Source organism: Anabas testudineus, chromosome 18, assembly GCF_900324465.2.
Source record: "Anabas testudineus chromosome 18, fAnaTes1.2, whole genome shotgun sequence".
In the NCBI taxonomy this organism is placed as follows: Eukaryota; Metazoa; Chordata; class Actinopteri; order Anabantiformes; family Anabantidae; genus Anabas; species Anabas testudineus.
The window spans coordinates 8,226,295-8,242,515 of NC_046627.1; the positions used below are offsets into that span (position 1 = coordinate 8,226,295).

Consider the following 16,221-nt stretch of genomic DNA (forward strand, 5'->3'; position numbering starts at 1 on the left):
CCACACTGAAAGTGAATCATTATTTATTAATTATAAAACTGTAATAATGTCAAATTACATTGTACCTGGATTAGGTGAGACAAGAACTATATAATTAGAAATGTTGATTTTATAACTATTCAAAAGAAAAAAGATCTTCATGTGAAGGTCATCATGTTTTATTCATTAACTCCAAACAATCTTGTCAGAAACTGATTAAACTTTGAAGATTATTTTAATTATATTCATGCATTATTAGCATTTGCATATTAATTGAGATTTGAAATTAGTTGTAGTGTTGGAGTGAAGCTCCAAAAGCTCTGTTTTTATGGAGATGCGCCAGTGCAGCCACAAGTTAGTCAAGTATTAGTATTAGTCCAATCACAGCACTATTAACCATTTTATTTTAAATATACATGCATTTATAGTTTTATATAAAGGTGGTCTGTCATATATAACCACTGTCATCTTTTACTATACTACCATAGATAAGAGAGACTTTTTCGAATGTGGAAACTTCCCAGTTTGTAGAAAAAGAATCACTACCTGTAATCTTTACGGTGAAAACTTGTCCAACTTGGCAAACATATATGTTGCTCTATCCGTTTATTGTCACAGAAGAATTTTCATGTTTACTAATGTGCATATTTTTTAGCTTCTTTTTTCACTTCCTTGTGTTTTTTATTTTGCTCCGTTCTCCCACCCTGGCCTCGGAGTGACAACAACCTTAAAGGGCAATGGCTGCAAGACCACACCCAGCCGCCCCTGCAGGTTGGGCAAGGGAGCCTCGTCCGGCAGCCTGAAGCTCATTCGCTGCAGTAGAGAGGACAAGAAGAGATACAGCTCCAGCCTGGCCAACGATTCACCGACGCAGACCCGAGGTCCCGCCCCAAAAGGTAGGAAGCATGTGGGTGTGGCCCTCTGACCCTGGTCGTCAAGAAAACGATCTGAAAAAGCGGGGAAAGACAGAAGTGGTGTTCTTGGGGCTCCTTAGAAAACTTGTTAAATATTTCTATATGTGTGTCTTACCTGGGTTGAACAGGTCAGGTTTGTCCCAGTGTTGTGGGTTGTGATGAATCGACCACATGTTGACCAAAACACGAGTTCCACGACTGATGGCGTGACCTCCAATACTGCAGGATAGAGACCAAAAAGAGAGTGTGAGTCATTCAGTGTGTAATACTGCCAAACAGCAAAAGCACCAAATCGTCCTCATTGGGGCCTTTTAGAGAGTTTAGATTTACCTGCTGTCGGTCATAGCGATGTGTGGGATTAGCACGGGACTGACTGGTCGGATCCTCATGCCCTCATTAATGACACAGTCCAGGTATGGCAGCCTGCCGCGGTCTGACATACACACCACCCGCTCAGTGCCAACGTTCTCATCCAGCTCCCTTTGTACGCGATCCTGTACCTGGAGGGTTCACATGGATTGTTTATTTTCAAGAGCTACAGAATTGTACTGAAATTGCCAAAGAAAAAGGTCATGATATATTTTAAGACATTAGTGATTTAGGAGGAACCTGATTATAAGACAACCCCTTTTACCAAATCTATTTTGTCTGTTACAGGAATTAGTATCAATAATACTGGTACTTGTACCTCTGGGTGGTGCAGCAAGTAGGCCAGGATCCACAGTAGTGTGGTGGATGTTGTCTCCACTCCAGCTCCAAAAGCCTCAGCTGCTGTCATCAAGACGTGGTCATCTGTTATCCCTTCGTCCTCCAACCCAGATGACTTCTGACCCTGCTGGCTGCTTTTCTGGCCTTTAAGCAAAGCGTCCAGAAGGTCTCTGGGCTCACCGTCACTCAGCGATGCCTGGATATGGGATAAAATAAAGTTTTATTAATCTTGTGTGCACAAGTTAATAAGTCGTGTCCTTGTGTTCACTGGTATTAAAAGCCTTCTGTGTATGAACATTACTTTGTGTTCCTCCAGTTTGCGTGTCAGCAGGCGGTCTCTGACGGTGATACAGTCCTTCAGTTTACTCAGAGACTTGTTTGGAAAGACCTGAAGGACAGACACAGGAAAGAGAAGATATTTTTAAAATTAAGAATATTTGTATTACTAATAATAACATGCTCACATGTATAGAGCTATTAACATATCTACGTACCTTCATCCACGGGTAAATATCCACCAGTCCTCCCCTGGTAATCGTTTGAACAATACCATCATTGTACCGGATCACCTCCTGCAGCTCAGCATCACCATGCCGATAGGTGGCGCTGAACACCAGCGTGCACACAACATTAGTGACAGCTCTGGTCACCGCAGGAGATGGGTCGAAGCCACGCCGCCCACCAGATAACAACTCAACACACAGACTATCTACTGAGGACAAAACTGGAGAAAGACAATTATACAAAATATAAATGGCATATTGCGACAGCTGGGGGGTACATGAAAGCTGCAGATAACTGTTGGGAAAACTTTATTTAAATGGTTGTTTTGTGCATTTTTCTGAGGAAATCAAAACGGTTATTAACTTAGTGCATAATTTTGCATCATGTGGGAATCTATAAATATTCTTTCTACAGTGTTTCTAGTTTATTTTATTATTTGTTTTTATTTATTTTGTTTTTCTTTTGTTATAGATACCAAACTATGTATTTATTCTACATTTTCATTTATTAAATTTGTATTTTAACTCACACAGTAAAGTTAAATATTTCACACAACTTGAACTCCCCAAAAATAAATAAAGTTAAAGTAATTCCTATTTTAAAGTTAAACTTTTAATTTACAGTGTATATGAATCCAATAAAGTAAAAAAATAAAAATGTTAAATTAAAACTCACGCTCGCGTTAGGACACGCCCACTAATTGGGTCGCGCAGTTTAAATACCACCCACCTCTGACGTCATTGATTGAAAAAGAAAAATGGCGGCTAAACGGTCGTTTTTGTACCTGTTCACTTTAACTAACTCGAAAAAAAAAGAAAACTATTGTACCAATGTCCTGCAGTCGACCGGTTCCTTCTCCAAACAGAGTGAAGGAGTTGTGGACGAGGCGTCGGTGCAACTTCCAGAGAGGAGAGTAGTCTGAAAACGCGATGTCTTTACCGCCTCTGGTCAACAGGTTGGTGGTCACCTGAGGAAAAATGGAGACAGTGAGTAATTAACCTTCACTACATGTAGTTAGCAGCTTTAGTTAGCAACATTAACCATGGTTAGCCAGTTTATTCTAGTTAAATACTCAGAAATACTTTTTTAAAACTCTTTCTCTCCTTGAATCTGTTCATGAATTTTACTAATCAAAACTTAAACATTTTAAAAATTTCTGCAGAAACTTTTTTATGAGGCGTAGAAGTAGAGTTTGTGTATTTCTGCAACTTCAGGTAGAAGCAAAGTGAGAATAAGTGAAAAAAAAAGTTACTATTATAGTAGAACAATAAAAAATAAGACATATTGTGAGTTTGCAGTGAGGTTTTTTTGTTCAACATTAGCTTATTGAAACAATAAACAGTAGCTGATTAGTTTTCTGTTCATCTGCTAAAGTTTAGTTTACCATGCTCGGCCGTCCTGCGAAGTCTCGTCCTCTCTGCAGCAGAACCTCTCTGGCGTGCTGATGGTTGTTTACCACCACGGTGTAGTGAGGACCGAGGTAGAACGCAAACAGAGACCCGTATCTGAAACAACACAGGCAACAAAACATGATACACGAATACATAACCTCACTGGAAAGTTTGTGAACCCTATAAAATGTCACCATGTTTTTGTGCAACGGGGAGTTTAGCCTGTTCCTTTCTTTCTTCCCACTCAAACAAGCAACCTCATTTTTAAGTCTTCTCAAAAACACTAATGAGCACTTAACAGATTTTTGTGCACATGGAATGAATTAATGATCATGTGAGACATTCATGACTTTCCAAACTGGGTAATATTAATCAGTTATTCTGAACATTAGCAAGTTAATCCAAACATTAATAGCTTTAAAAGCATTAGTGATTTTAAACATGAGTGAGTACTTTGAAACACAGAGTACTTGTAAACATTATAAACCCATTCAAACATTAACAAGTAATGTTGTAATTAGTTCTTGTGCATATTTAATGGTGTTTCCAAACACAACCAAGTACTTCTCAACACATAAACATAAACTTTAGTAATAAGGAACTGAAACTTTGGACTGAAAAGGAAGAAGCTCTGTGTCCTCACCTGTGGGCCAGCTGGGAGAAGAGGAGGTGAGGGGGGAGGCCTCCTCCCAGCCAGGGTAGGCTTCCCAGGATGGGGATCCTCGGCAGGCAGGGGATGGAGCCTCGAGATGGAGGTTTGACATCTAGACCACACCGATGTTTGATCAAAAACCAGACAGCTGCCACACTAACGAATAGGACGAGGAGGAACGGTGGCGAGAAGGAGGGAGGAAAGGAGATAAGGGAAGGAAGAGAGGAGAGTAGCTGCGTGAACATGGCTGTGATGAGGAGGAAGAAAATGAAGCGAGAGAATGAAGAGTCCTGGTTTTAATCACTGAGAGAAGCCTTGGAGAGGTCAGAGGTCGTGTGTGTGTGTGTGTGTGAGTGTGTGTGTGTGAGTGTGTGTGTGTGAGAGTGTGTGTGTGTGTGTGTGTGTGTGTGTGTGTGTGTGTGTGTGTGTGTGTCCTCACCCTGACCGTGTGTGTTTATCTTCTTCGACTAACCTTGATGTTATCAGGCTGTCAGCATTAAAGGAGAAACACCACGTCAGCATAGTCTCATCAGTTTAGTTTCCAACACCACATCTTAATCAACGTCATGACAACATTTTACTTTATAATAATTTAATTTCTGCTATGTTAGATTATATTTATTTAACTTTATTTTGAGTGTGCAGACTGCTGTGACATGTACTAAAATGCAGCTAGCAGAGATGCAGATCAAGTGTGGGTACAAGTGAGTTTGTTCCAGAGAGACTGAAGTAGTACTGCTAGTAGTTAGTAACTCCACGAAGACAGAGACTTCTCTGGACATCCATCTAACCCAGTTGAAATATTTCTAAACACTGTTGACACTTGTTGTTAAAAGGCTTCTGCAGGAATCTAAAAAGTCCTTGTTAAGTTTAAAAGACTTCAGAGACAATAAAATGTCCTCAAATACGTCCTGTTGTGATATGCATGTTGCACTGTTTTAAAAAACGGATAAAAACTGCAGCAGAACCAGAGGAAACTGTTTTCACTTCACACAGTCTTCTTCCTACATTACCCATAGTGCAACTCTTCTATTAACAGCTATGTCAAGAGGTTGGAGTGTGTTGTAGTAGTAGTGTTTAATGAAGCGTGTAACAATGTTTACTTCATACAGGGTGAAAAGTAAGATGAAGGGAAAGTTTCTAGAGAAATAAGAGTTGAAGAAGCTATTCGCTGCCCATCACAGCGCCACCACATGGTGGTGTTGTTAATGTTGTTTACCAACGTAGTGATGGATGTTTTGAGTGATATTTGTGATTTTCTTCTGTTCTAAGACCTGTAACGGCGGCTGCTGTGGCTCAGATATTCTCTACTCTGATATGTCAGTGATTAGACCAATATAGACCAATATACTGACTGTTAAATTAGTTCTGTTTTAGTTTCCTGATGTCTTAATTATTTTTACTCTCACTTGACATTCGTGAATGAAGCAGAACTGGAGCCTCATGTGTTGATTTTAGGGGCGGTAATTAAATCTTATGAATGTGCAGCTGCTCATAAACAGGTGTAGGGATGGAAATTTTAATCAATTTCCTTAACTAAGAGTCAGCAACATTAATCAATCAGCTTATGAAATATAATAAACCACTAACCCATGTAAACACTAAGTTACATTACTTAGAAATTAAACTTTCCATTCTGGTGAGTTGCTTTTCAAAAGCATATATATAATCTTGATTAAACTATGAATTAACCGCTGGTGCAGAAGGTGATGAAGTGCAGACTGCTGGTCACTGCAATGTAATGTATTGTTTTTTGGTGTAGTGCCTGACTCCAACACCACCACCACCACCACCACCACCACCACCAAGACTGCATCTTAGTGTTTAATGAGATAAAGTTACATCAGAATCAGAAATAGTTTGATTCTAATCTAACTCTGTCTCATTGAGCAGAACCAGGCACGACATCAGTAACCAGTATGTTAAATTACAGTCACTGACGGTTACACCACACTTCTTCTCCTTCTGCACTAACCGTTAATGAATAGTTTAATCAAGCACAATAACAAATGTGATTATTCCTCTTAAGGATGTTTTCATTCCCTCATTATCCGTTTTGTTCAGTAACATTTTGCTACTTTGATTTTTATGTTAATATAATGTTGCTCAACATTTATTTGTTTTATACTGGATGTTCTTGATGCATTTTAACATCTTTTTTTTTTTGCCTTGTATTGTGTAGAGCAATTGGCCACCTTTGTTTTTATTTAATTGATTTGATTGATAATTTGATTTATTCATTATTGATCCCCCTGAACTGGTGGATAAGTACTTAATGAGTACTTAGTACTATCACTATCTTTAATCTATCACTTTCAGTAAGTACAAATCTATTTGCAGAACTAGATCTTGCATGAGAGACGTTGTTATAAGGGTGCAGTGCTCACTCTGTGTTGTAATTTGACCATCTGACTGACATATAATGTGTGAGTCAGTGGCTGCAGATGAAAGAAACTGAAGGCCAGAGAGCTTCTGACGCCACACAGCTCCGAACACATTAATTTAGCTCCATTACTGTGTGTCTATGTGTGTGTTATCTGTAACAGGTGGAGGGAACAGAAGGTGGCACAGCGCCATGGCAACAGTCTCTTACCTCGCCCCCACACTCACATCCCTCCATCACCCTCGCTTGTTGATTTTAGTCTTTTCCCGTGTTCATGTGAGAGGGTTTCTCTCCTCTTGCCTCGTCATTCGTTACGGGGAACTGACGGTTTCGGATCGCAGCTCTGGCTGCTGATTGGTCACATGTCGCTGTGATTGGTCCGAGACACAAGTCCAAAGCTATTTTCGTCAATCTGGTCGCAAACACAAGCGTAAGCACCACCCGAACATGGCCGCTGTAGACAAATACAGTATCAGTAGGTGGAGTAAGGAGTGGTTTCAGATGTGGATGGATTATTAGAAAATGAGTCCCTGGACACTGAAGTGTGAAATGGCCCCCGTCCCCTCCTACATAAGAGCAAGACCCCCAGTTGGCCAAGAGACGTCATGTGTGGTTTTAAGCTCTTTGCAGTAGTTTTCTGTCTTGTGGTCACTACTTTGAGGTAGTTTTGTTTCAGTTTGTAGGTGTTTTGTGCCTTATTGTAGTTGTCCGGGGTTTTTTTTACCATTGTATTGACATTTTTGTCACTTTGTGACTGTTTTGCATCTCTTCAGTAGTTTAGTTTCTCTTTCTAGTTATTTAGTGGTAGTTTGTCGACAGTTTCTCTTACCACCTGGTGTCTTTTTATTCATATTTAGTCTCTGTGTGGTTGTTCAGTGTCTCCTTCTTGTTTTGTGTCTCTTTGCATCTGTAATCATCCCTTATCTTTTTTTTGTGTGTGTGTCTGCATATGTTGCTATTCTATGTCTCCCTGTTGTCTTTTTGCACCTCCTTGTAGCTGTTTTGTGTATCTGTAATCATTTTTAGTCATCTTATGACTCTTTCTGGTAATTTTCTGTCTGCTTATCTGTTTTTGGTTATTTTATTTTTTTGACCTTTCCAACAAGAAACGTTGGCACTTAATACAGACAGAGGTTCACAATGGGAACAAGCCAATTACCTTCACCTTTACAGCAATAAATGATGTGAGTCCAGATTAGTTTGAGTGAATTGCATGTAATTTTGACTTTGAGTCACAGAGGCTGATTGTTGGCAGAAGGAGGGCTTTTAATAATTCAGTTTAGCTGATAATAGTCTTATAATGGAGTATGTTGGTGTTTTATTGGTTCTTCACTTTTTAAATAAATGGTCTAAATGTTTTTACACAACCCAGTGGAAATTTTAACATTAGCAAAAAGTACAAATGCCTCATAATTGTTCCTATGAGCATTAGTAGTTTCTTTACATGAACATTTCTACAAACACATTTTAATGAGGATCTTATTGGTATTTTTCTTGAAGTTTCTCACGTTATTCAACACCAGCAGCACTTATATTGTTCTAGTTTTACATAAAACCCCAAATTTGTTTGATATAGATCTTGGTTTTGATTAACGGGCCACTGGTTTCATGTTTAAACAGACTGCAGAAGCTGGAGTCCACACACCAGAGGGCACTGCAGGAAAATAAAAATAAATACTGTTAGATTTATCACAACTGAATGTCGGGAAATGCTTTTTTTATTATTAATTATCACTGATACAACACAGCTTCAGTCGAATAAAATACAACAAAAACCTTTAATAAAAGTAAAACACTACAATTTTCATTGCTGACGTCCTTTTACATAACTCCTACTCTGGATGTCTTCCCATTACCATGGCGACAACATCACATCGGGTGAATGTTGATGTGCAGGAATGTCATATGTGGGGCAGGAATATCTGATCATCTCCCTCCCTCCTCTCTCTCCTCTCTCTCTCTCTGTTTTGTCTCTATGTCACTCGCCCACTCTGCAGCACTGCAGAACTGTCCGTGGTGCTGAAACAGGCACCGAGTGCGACACAGGCAGAAAAGAGAAAGATGGCTCGTTTTGTGTTTGACGTTTTTAACAGAAAACACCTCATTCTCTTCAAAAAAATGTCTCCTGGTTTTCATATGTAGCATCTGTGTAACACACGTCATGGGATGTAGCTGTATTTGTGTTCATTTAGCACCCAGAAGAACACCTACTGCACAAGACGACTTCTTATAAACCGCACAAAATGTCTGCATATAACTTTGAATTTATAACCTGCTGCTGAATAATTCTTGTTTTATCCGTGTTATGTCTTGAGCAGATTATATTTAGTCCATATTACTATTAATATTCATATTATTAGTAATACATGTCATTGTGTTTTATGAGCTTCAGTGTGGTATGTTTTAAACATTACTTTCTAAGTAATGCTGCAATCTTGATAGGTGTGTAATCTTGTATTCTGTTTTAGTATGAATTTGTAAATTGGTGTTAATTAAAGTGCACAGTCACTCTTAAATAAACGGTGACATACATAAACGAGGTGGCCTCGAGTGCCATGTTATGTTGTTTAATGTTAAAAGCATTACAAACAAGAGTCACAATAAAAAACCTTTAAGTTAATTAATAATAAAAACACATAATCCTGTGAAGATGCCTTGTTGCATATTCTTTATAAATATATGATTAAAATGTGCTTTTGCAGTAGTCTGGGAACATCATACAGATTTAATTTCTTTTTCTTTTTGGCCTGATTTCAGCCTCTCAGACAGGCTGCACCAACCAAAAGCTCTGCAGGGGCAGCTCCTCTGCCTGTGAGCCGGGACTCGGGGGGCAAAGTGTTCCTGAACGATGAAGCTGCTTGTTTAGAAATGCGTCAAAAACAACAACAACTCTTAATTCATCTCCTTGTGTTTACCCATCAGCCCTCCATCCTCTGCTGCATTCCCGCACACGCCATCCCTCCATCCACCCCTCTCCATCCTTCCCTCCTGGTTGTATAATCTCGCTCGGTCCCTCTCTCCCTCTGTTGCCGCAGTGAAGGAAACCCCTCTCTCCTCTCGTGTCTACGTCGCTCTCCCGCCTGTCCTATTATGGTATGGGGATACCCGCCGTCACCACCGGATGCTACCCATATTTGGGCAGGTACGAAGCGCTCGGCGGGGGGAATCCCTTGCGCCGGTGCCAGCCAATAGGATCGGTTGAGGAGTTACCTAGGAGACGGAGAGTATAAAACGGACAGCGAGCGGAGGGAGCCCAGCATCTTCAGCATCACCGAGCGGACTAACAGAACCACTGCGAGCCCCGGTACCGGATTATTCACTGGACTGTTTTTTTTTAAGGGAATCCCCGACGCCGACCACTTAAAACCAAGTTTATCCACCAGACACAGTTCGGTACATCTCCGCAGCTGCTCGTGCACTTTATTGCAGCCGCCTGAAACCCCGCAACAACTCACGCAACAATGCTTCTGGAGCGCGAGGACAGCTTCATGTCAGAGTTTGAGGACGCGTGCAGCGCCTGGGTGGACAGTGTGGGCTCGAGCCCCAGCGACGGAGCGGACTCCGACGTGGGATCACCTTTCTGCCAAGGTGTGTGTCTTAATGAAAACCAGGTCAATAACTAGAGTAGATTAAACCATATTTAATATGATGTTCATGTCGCTGACGACAGATTCCAGCTGTAACAGTAGTTACAATAATCAGGATGCAGATGTTGCAGCTGGTCGCATGCCTGCAGATGCTCTGGCATCTTCACATCGTATTGATTTTTTCTGTGTAGGCTGCTGAGCTGCCCACTGAGCTGAGATTATGCAATAACACCCCTCCTCCTCCTCCCTCCCTCCCTCTCTCTCTCTCTCTCCACAGTTTTCTCTCCGGGAACTGACGCCTCTGACTCAGATTTCTTCTCCGACTTCAGCGACTGCTCCTCGGATACCCTCTCTCCCTCCCTGGGCTACAGCGGCAGCTTCTTCGCTGAGCCGGAGCCGACTCTTGCAGCAGCGGGTCTGAGCAGCACCGCAGACGCGATTCTCAACATGATCACGGAGATCGTCGGGATCTGCACAGAGATGGAGCAGCAGAGCGACTCAGCGCCCTCCTCTGCGGCGCCCTCCCCGGCCGCAGCCTCCCCATCGCCCCCGCTCCCCGCTCCGTCTCCCTGCGCGGCTTCCAGCTCTGACATGAGCATCGCTCCCGCAGCTGCAGCTCCACAGCTGCCCTCCGCCTCCGTCTCTCCACCGGTGGTGGTTAAGAGCGAGTTTGTGACCTCCAGCTGCAGCAGCGGGTGTGGACAGTCTTCCACGGCCGGGGTTGATGCTCTGTTCCCGGCCGGCGCCGAGTCCCTCCTCCCTCTGTCGGCTCTGGAGCAACAGGTGGATATGGCCGATTTCATCGACACGCTGCTGAGCTCCGAGGTCGGACAGGGCGAGCAGAAGCTCGGCTGTGAGGTGAAGCAGGAGCCGCTGGGGCTGGAGGACTGGCTGAAGAGCTTAGCGGCCGCTCCGGTGACCGGAGGAGATTCCAGCAGCTACGTCATCAGCAGACCGTTCGTCAAGACGGAGCTCGTGCAGAGCGGGAGCGACCTCCACTTCTCCCCCGCCCCCCTCCCCTCCACTCTGGATGCTCAGCTGCTCTCCTCCCTCCTGCAGGGCGCGTTCCCGATAGTCAACATCAGCAACGTGCACGCCACGGGAGCCCCCAAACTGTCACGCGGGGGCAGGAGAGCTCCCGCCAAGGGCGGGGTGAAGGTGAAGCCGTTCCCGTGCTCCGTGCAGGGGTGCGAGCGCCGCTTCTCGCGCTCGGATGAACTCAACAGGCACGTGCGCATTCACACCGGACAGAAGCCCTTCCAGTGCACCATCTGCGCGCGCAGCTTCAGCCGCAGCGACCACCTGACCACGCACACGCGCACGCACACCGGAGAAAAGCCCTTCTCGTGCGACGTGTGCGGCAAGAGGTTCGCACGCAGCGACGAGAGGAAGCGGCACGGGCGCGTGCACGTTAAGCAGCAGCTCCGCGCGCAGATGATGGCCGCCTACTCCCTGGCCCTGAACGCACCTGGCGTCTAAAGAGCGGCGCGAGCTCCCCTGAATTTGGCCGGTGAGGCTGCTGAAGCTTCAGGATTTGAACCGTCAACCGGAAAGGCGTCAGGGTGACGTTTCAGTGTGACGTCACACCCGCGGAGAGGAACTAAAAGGAGTTTGTTCAGTGGACTTGAGTCCGGGTTCCGGTTCCTCTGAAGGTGCATGTGGACAGTCCACTGCAGGAGGATGAAGAATCAGGGAGGAGGCTGGATTTCTTCCTAACGGGGTCCAGGTCTGATCCTGGACCAGCTGGTTTACCTCCTCCTTCTCCTCCTCATCATCATCATCATGGTGCTCTGAACTTTTAAAAAAACAAAAAAAGGCTGTTTATTAAAAAGCTTCTCGCTCGTCGTGACTCTGAATGTGTACAATGTGTGGCAGGACTTTAAAGGAGCAGTCCGTCTAACTGAAGCAACGTCTCACTGTAAAATACACATTTTCTACTTCCTGTCTGCATGAGGACGTGAACAGTGAAGAAACTGTGAATGTTGGCGTCAGGGTGTCGTGCTTCTGTTCCTGTTTTGATATTTTTATGTCAAACTGCTTTATATTCGACCTCACCGAGGAGTTCTATGTTTGTATTATATCTCTATTTTTCTAGATGGTTTGTCTACCTCTTTACGTCACACTGTTTTACAATCAGAGTGTATATATTTCTAGAAAAGAAGCCAGATTTCTATGGTGGATAAATGTGCAATGATGTCACTTTTCTATGAAATGATTGTAACTGCTCTGCAGACACCGGGCGATGTGATGTTGTTGGGGTCGAAGGTCGACTGACGTGTCTGCAGTGTAAAGATAAAAACAGAAACCGCTCGGTGGGAGCTGAGCTCTGAGTAGCACACATGGCTGTGCAGGTTTACCGTTCCCTCGTTCTGCATGCAGGCTGCTGCTGCTGCTGTCGCTGTCAATAAACAAAAACAAACAAAGAGCATCAGAGAGTCTGGTTTACTGCGTCTTCCTCACCATCATCTTCCTCAGACCTACATACTCATCATTAACCACAAGATGTCCAGTCTGCTTCATCAGCGCCATCTTTCCTGTCCCTGTCATCTTTCTTCTCCATCATCATCGTCACTGTTGTCATCATCATCACTGTCTTCTTCATTGTTGTTGCTGTCACTGTCATTATCTTCATCATCACTCTGATCTTCTCCACCATCATCATCATCGCTGTCTTCTTCATTGTTGTTGCTGTCACTGTCATTATCTTCATCATCGTCAACATTCTCATCATCCCTGTCTTTTTTTTACCACCACCATCATCATCTCATCACCCTGTCGCTGTCTTCAGTCTTCATCACTGTCTTATTGTCATCATTATCATCATGTCCTTATTTCCATCATTGTCACCTATAATCTCGTAATTATTAGTTGAACCATCATCATCATCACTGTCACCGTTATCGCCTTGACAACCACTTATATCTTCCTCACTGTGATCATCGTCATCCTCTTTTTGAGCCTATTTTTCTTCATCCATCTTCTTCTTCGCAGATTCTTCTGTACTTCCTGTACCATTCAGCAACAGGCTGCTGTTGCCAGGCAACAAACCCTCCCATTAGTTTTCTCAGCATAACAGTTCGTCCAGTTTTATGAACTGTGAAGGTCGTGTTGCTGTGGTAACGTCGAGTTTTATCCAGTTTTATTTTCACAGTGAGAAACGTGCAAACTGCTCTGACTCACTCTCACATCAGAATACAACAGAGTGATGTTATTTTGGTTTAATCATTGCAAACAAATCCATCAGAGGCCAATTTGGATCTTTGTAGGAATCTTCAGTGTTTTCTAATTTTTAACTCTTTGTGGTCTTTTTAAATCATCTGTAGTATTTCAAGGACCTTTTGAGTCTCTTTATACTCATTTTGCATGTCATTGTGTCTGTTTAACGTCATTGTGAGTCCCTTCCCAGTCGTCTCTTTGCTGTTTCTTTATGGTCTTTTTGTTTCTATGTGCTCTTTGTTGTCATTGTGAGCCTCATTTTCCATCTCATTGTATCTCCCTGCTGTCTAAGCTCCAAACTCACTAGAGGAATTTCCTATTTATAACTAACTTTAATTCCAGGAGTGGGTTAATCCACACTTGGTGCTCGGCTGAGTATCTGGGGCAGCGGGCCGATGATGAGAGATATAAAATCTTGAAAATCACCAGAGGAGCTGAAACCATCACAGAAAAACCTTTGAACACAAGCACACTCCTCTCTCTACAGTCTGTTGGTGCCTTCCAGTGGTCACCAGTCAGTACTGCAACTGACTTCTGTTTTATATTTAAGCCATTAAATTAGTTCAGCTGCAAATCAGATTTGTTGTATGAATACAAATTTAGCAGGTTACAATACAACATACCTGCAGGTTTTATGGCAACAGCACTGAATTCACTTTACTCAACAAAAATAATGTGTGTGTATGTCTAATGTGTTTTAAATTCATTCTAAACTTAGAGAAGTACACAGAAGCCATGGATCACATTACAGATTTGTAGGCAGAGCCAAAACAACTGTGATCATGAGACTGAATTTAGGGGAAAACCAAATATTGAAGGATAAAAATAACCATAGCTTTTGAGATTTAAATTTAATTCTCACTATTCTTGATGACAAATTTCTTTAGTACGTTCATTTGAAAAACTTTTGTAAAAACTGTGAAAAAGACTAAATTAGTGCAGATTGAAGCAGAAACATCCAACTTTATTAGTAGTTGAATTACAGCCTTACTATTACAAGTGGAAGGCAAAAATTTAAGCAGCAAAATAGGGGGGAGTGTCGGGCAGTAGGTAGGGCAGTTGTCTGAGCCACAGGGTTAGTGGTTGAACAGACAGTCCAACTCCTCCAGGATGGCACATCAGTATGTACCATTGTCAGGTTTGCTGTGTCTCACAGAACAGTCTCAAGAGCACTGAGAAGAGTCCAGGAGAGAGACAGTTACTCTAGGAGAGCTGGACAGGGCCGTAGAAGGTCCTTAACCCATCAACAGGACCCGTATGTGCTCCTTTGTTTAATGAGGAACAAGATTAACACTGTCAGAGCAAAATGAGCTCCAGCAGGCCACTGGTGTGAATGACTCTGAACAAACAATCAGAAACAAACTTCATGAGGGTGGCCTGAGGGCCAAACGTCCTGTTGTGGACCAGCACCGTGGAGCTCAACTGGCATTTGCCATAGAACACCAGAACTGTCAGATCTGCCACTGGGCCCCTGTGCTTTTCACAGACTTCACCCTGAACACTTGACAGACATGAAAGGTCTGGAGAAGCCGCGGAGAACGTTATGCTGCTTATTGTTCATTTAGCATGACCGGTTTGGTGGTGGGTCAGTGATGGTCTGGGGAGGCATATCAATGGCTGGAGGCACAAACCTCTACAGGCTATACAACAATACCCTGAGTGCCATTAGGTATAGGGATAAAATCCCTGGACCCCAAGTGGGTCTTGGGTTGCTTCTGGTGGCAACAATGCCTGGCCTCATGTGGTAAGAGTGTGCTGGCAGTTCCTAGAGGAAGAAGGAATTGATACCATTGACTGACCCACATGCTCACCTGACCTAAATCCAATAGGACACCTCTGGGACGTTACGTTTTGTTCCCCTGGCCCTGGGCATCATCCATTGTCTCATTAGGAGCATGTAAGCTTACAAGCAAGAGTGGGCCATACAAAGTACTGAGTACAATTTTGAGTATAATGGACTGAACACTGTCTTTGAATTCAGCCCTCTGTTAATTTCCATCAAACAATGTGGCGTCCTTTCTTAGTTTTGGATGAAGGCTGTCAAATAGTGAAATAAAAAGTGCACCATTTCCTTCTTAACTGTATTGAGTAAGTAAGTGAGTTAAGTTTACTCAAGTAAAGGGCAAGTACCTCAAAACTGCACTTGACTGCAGTAACCTACTTGAGTAAATTTACTAGGTTACTTGGTAGGAGTACTCATTTACTTTAAAGTACTTTAGTTACAAGTAAAAATACCGCATTTAAAAACCTTTTTTAAAAAACCTTGTTAAGTAAAAGGAAAAAAGCTGAAGAAAATACTATTTATGTAGAATGATTTATTTCACATCAATGAAATTTTTAAATTGAAATATGATTTAATCATATTTAATTACTTTAATGTTGCTCAGTCACTAGTAACTAGTTATCAAATAAATGTAGTGGAAAAAAAGTACAATATTTGAATCTGAAATGTAAAAATATGGAGTAGAAAATGGAAATACTTCAGTAAATACTACTGTAAATATACTTAGCCTATATATGATGTATTGTACTTATTTTCTGCTAAATAATCAATTAACAGACATAAAAAATCGTGTTATTGATTTTATTTAAATAATGAATTAATTAAACAGTAGCCCCGCCCTCCTGTGCTGCGCTGACACGCGGCTCTTACGTCAGCAGCAGCAGCAGCACGCGGCGGCTGCACGCCACGAGGGGAGGGAGCGCGCGGGGCGGCGGTTGGACCATCACACGAGCTGCAGCGTTTCCCGCCGCCGCTCCACCTGCACGAGACCGTCCCGGTACCGGAGCCGCCGCCGCGCGAGCACGGAATGAACTCCTAGAGCGGGAAACTGGGAAACCATGGCAACGGGGTTTAGAGCGAGGCAGAGCGAGTGACGCACCGTTT

At 42.9% G+C, this 16,221-nt stretch overlaps 2 protein-coding genes across 2 annotated transcripts; one reads left to right on the forward strand and one right to left on the reverse strand.

Annotated features, from left to right (window-relative positions):
- Window positions 1–70: 70 nt before the first annotated feature.
- Window positions 71–4,394, reverse strand: LOC113168236 (steroid 17-alpha-hydroxylase/17,20 lyase). Its single transcript, XM_026369242.1, has 9 exons — window positions 4,140–4,394; window positions 3,490–3,610; window positions 2,934–3,072; window positions 2,096–2,325; window positions 1,903–1,989; window positions 1,582–1,797; window positions 1,224–1,393; window positions 1,009–1,112; window positions 71–926 (listed from the first exon to the last, which is right to left on the reverse strand). Exons 1-9 carry the CDS (start codon window positions 4,391–4,393, stop codon window positions 661–663), a joined length of 1,587 nt encoding a protein of 528 aa, XP_026225027.1. The 5' UTR covers window position 4,394; the 3' UTR covers window positions 71–660.
- On the forward strand, window positions 3,061–12,539 carry LOC113168245 (early growth response protein 1-like). Its single transcript, XM_026369252.1, has 3 exons — window positions 3,061–3,091; window positions 9,454–10,119; window positions 10,396–12,539. The coding sequence occupies exons 2-3, from the start codon at window positions 9,993–9,995 to the stop codon at window positions 11,595–11,597; spliced, it is 1,329 nt and encodes a 442-aa protein (XP_026225037.1). The 5' UTR covers window positions 3,061–3,091; window positions 9,454–9,992; the 3' UTR covers window positions 11,598–12,539.
- The last annotated feature ends 3,682 nt before the right edge of the window (window positions 12,540–16,221 follow it).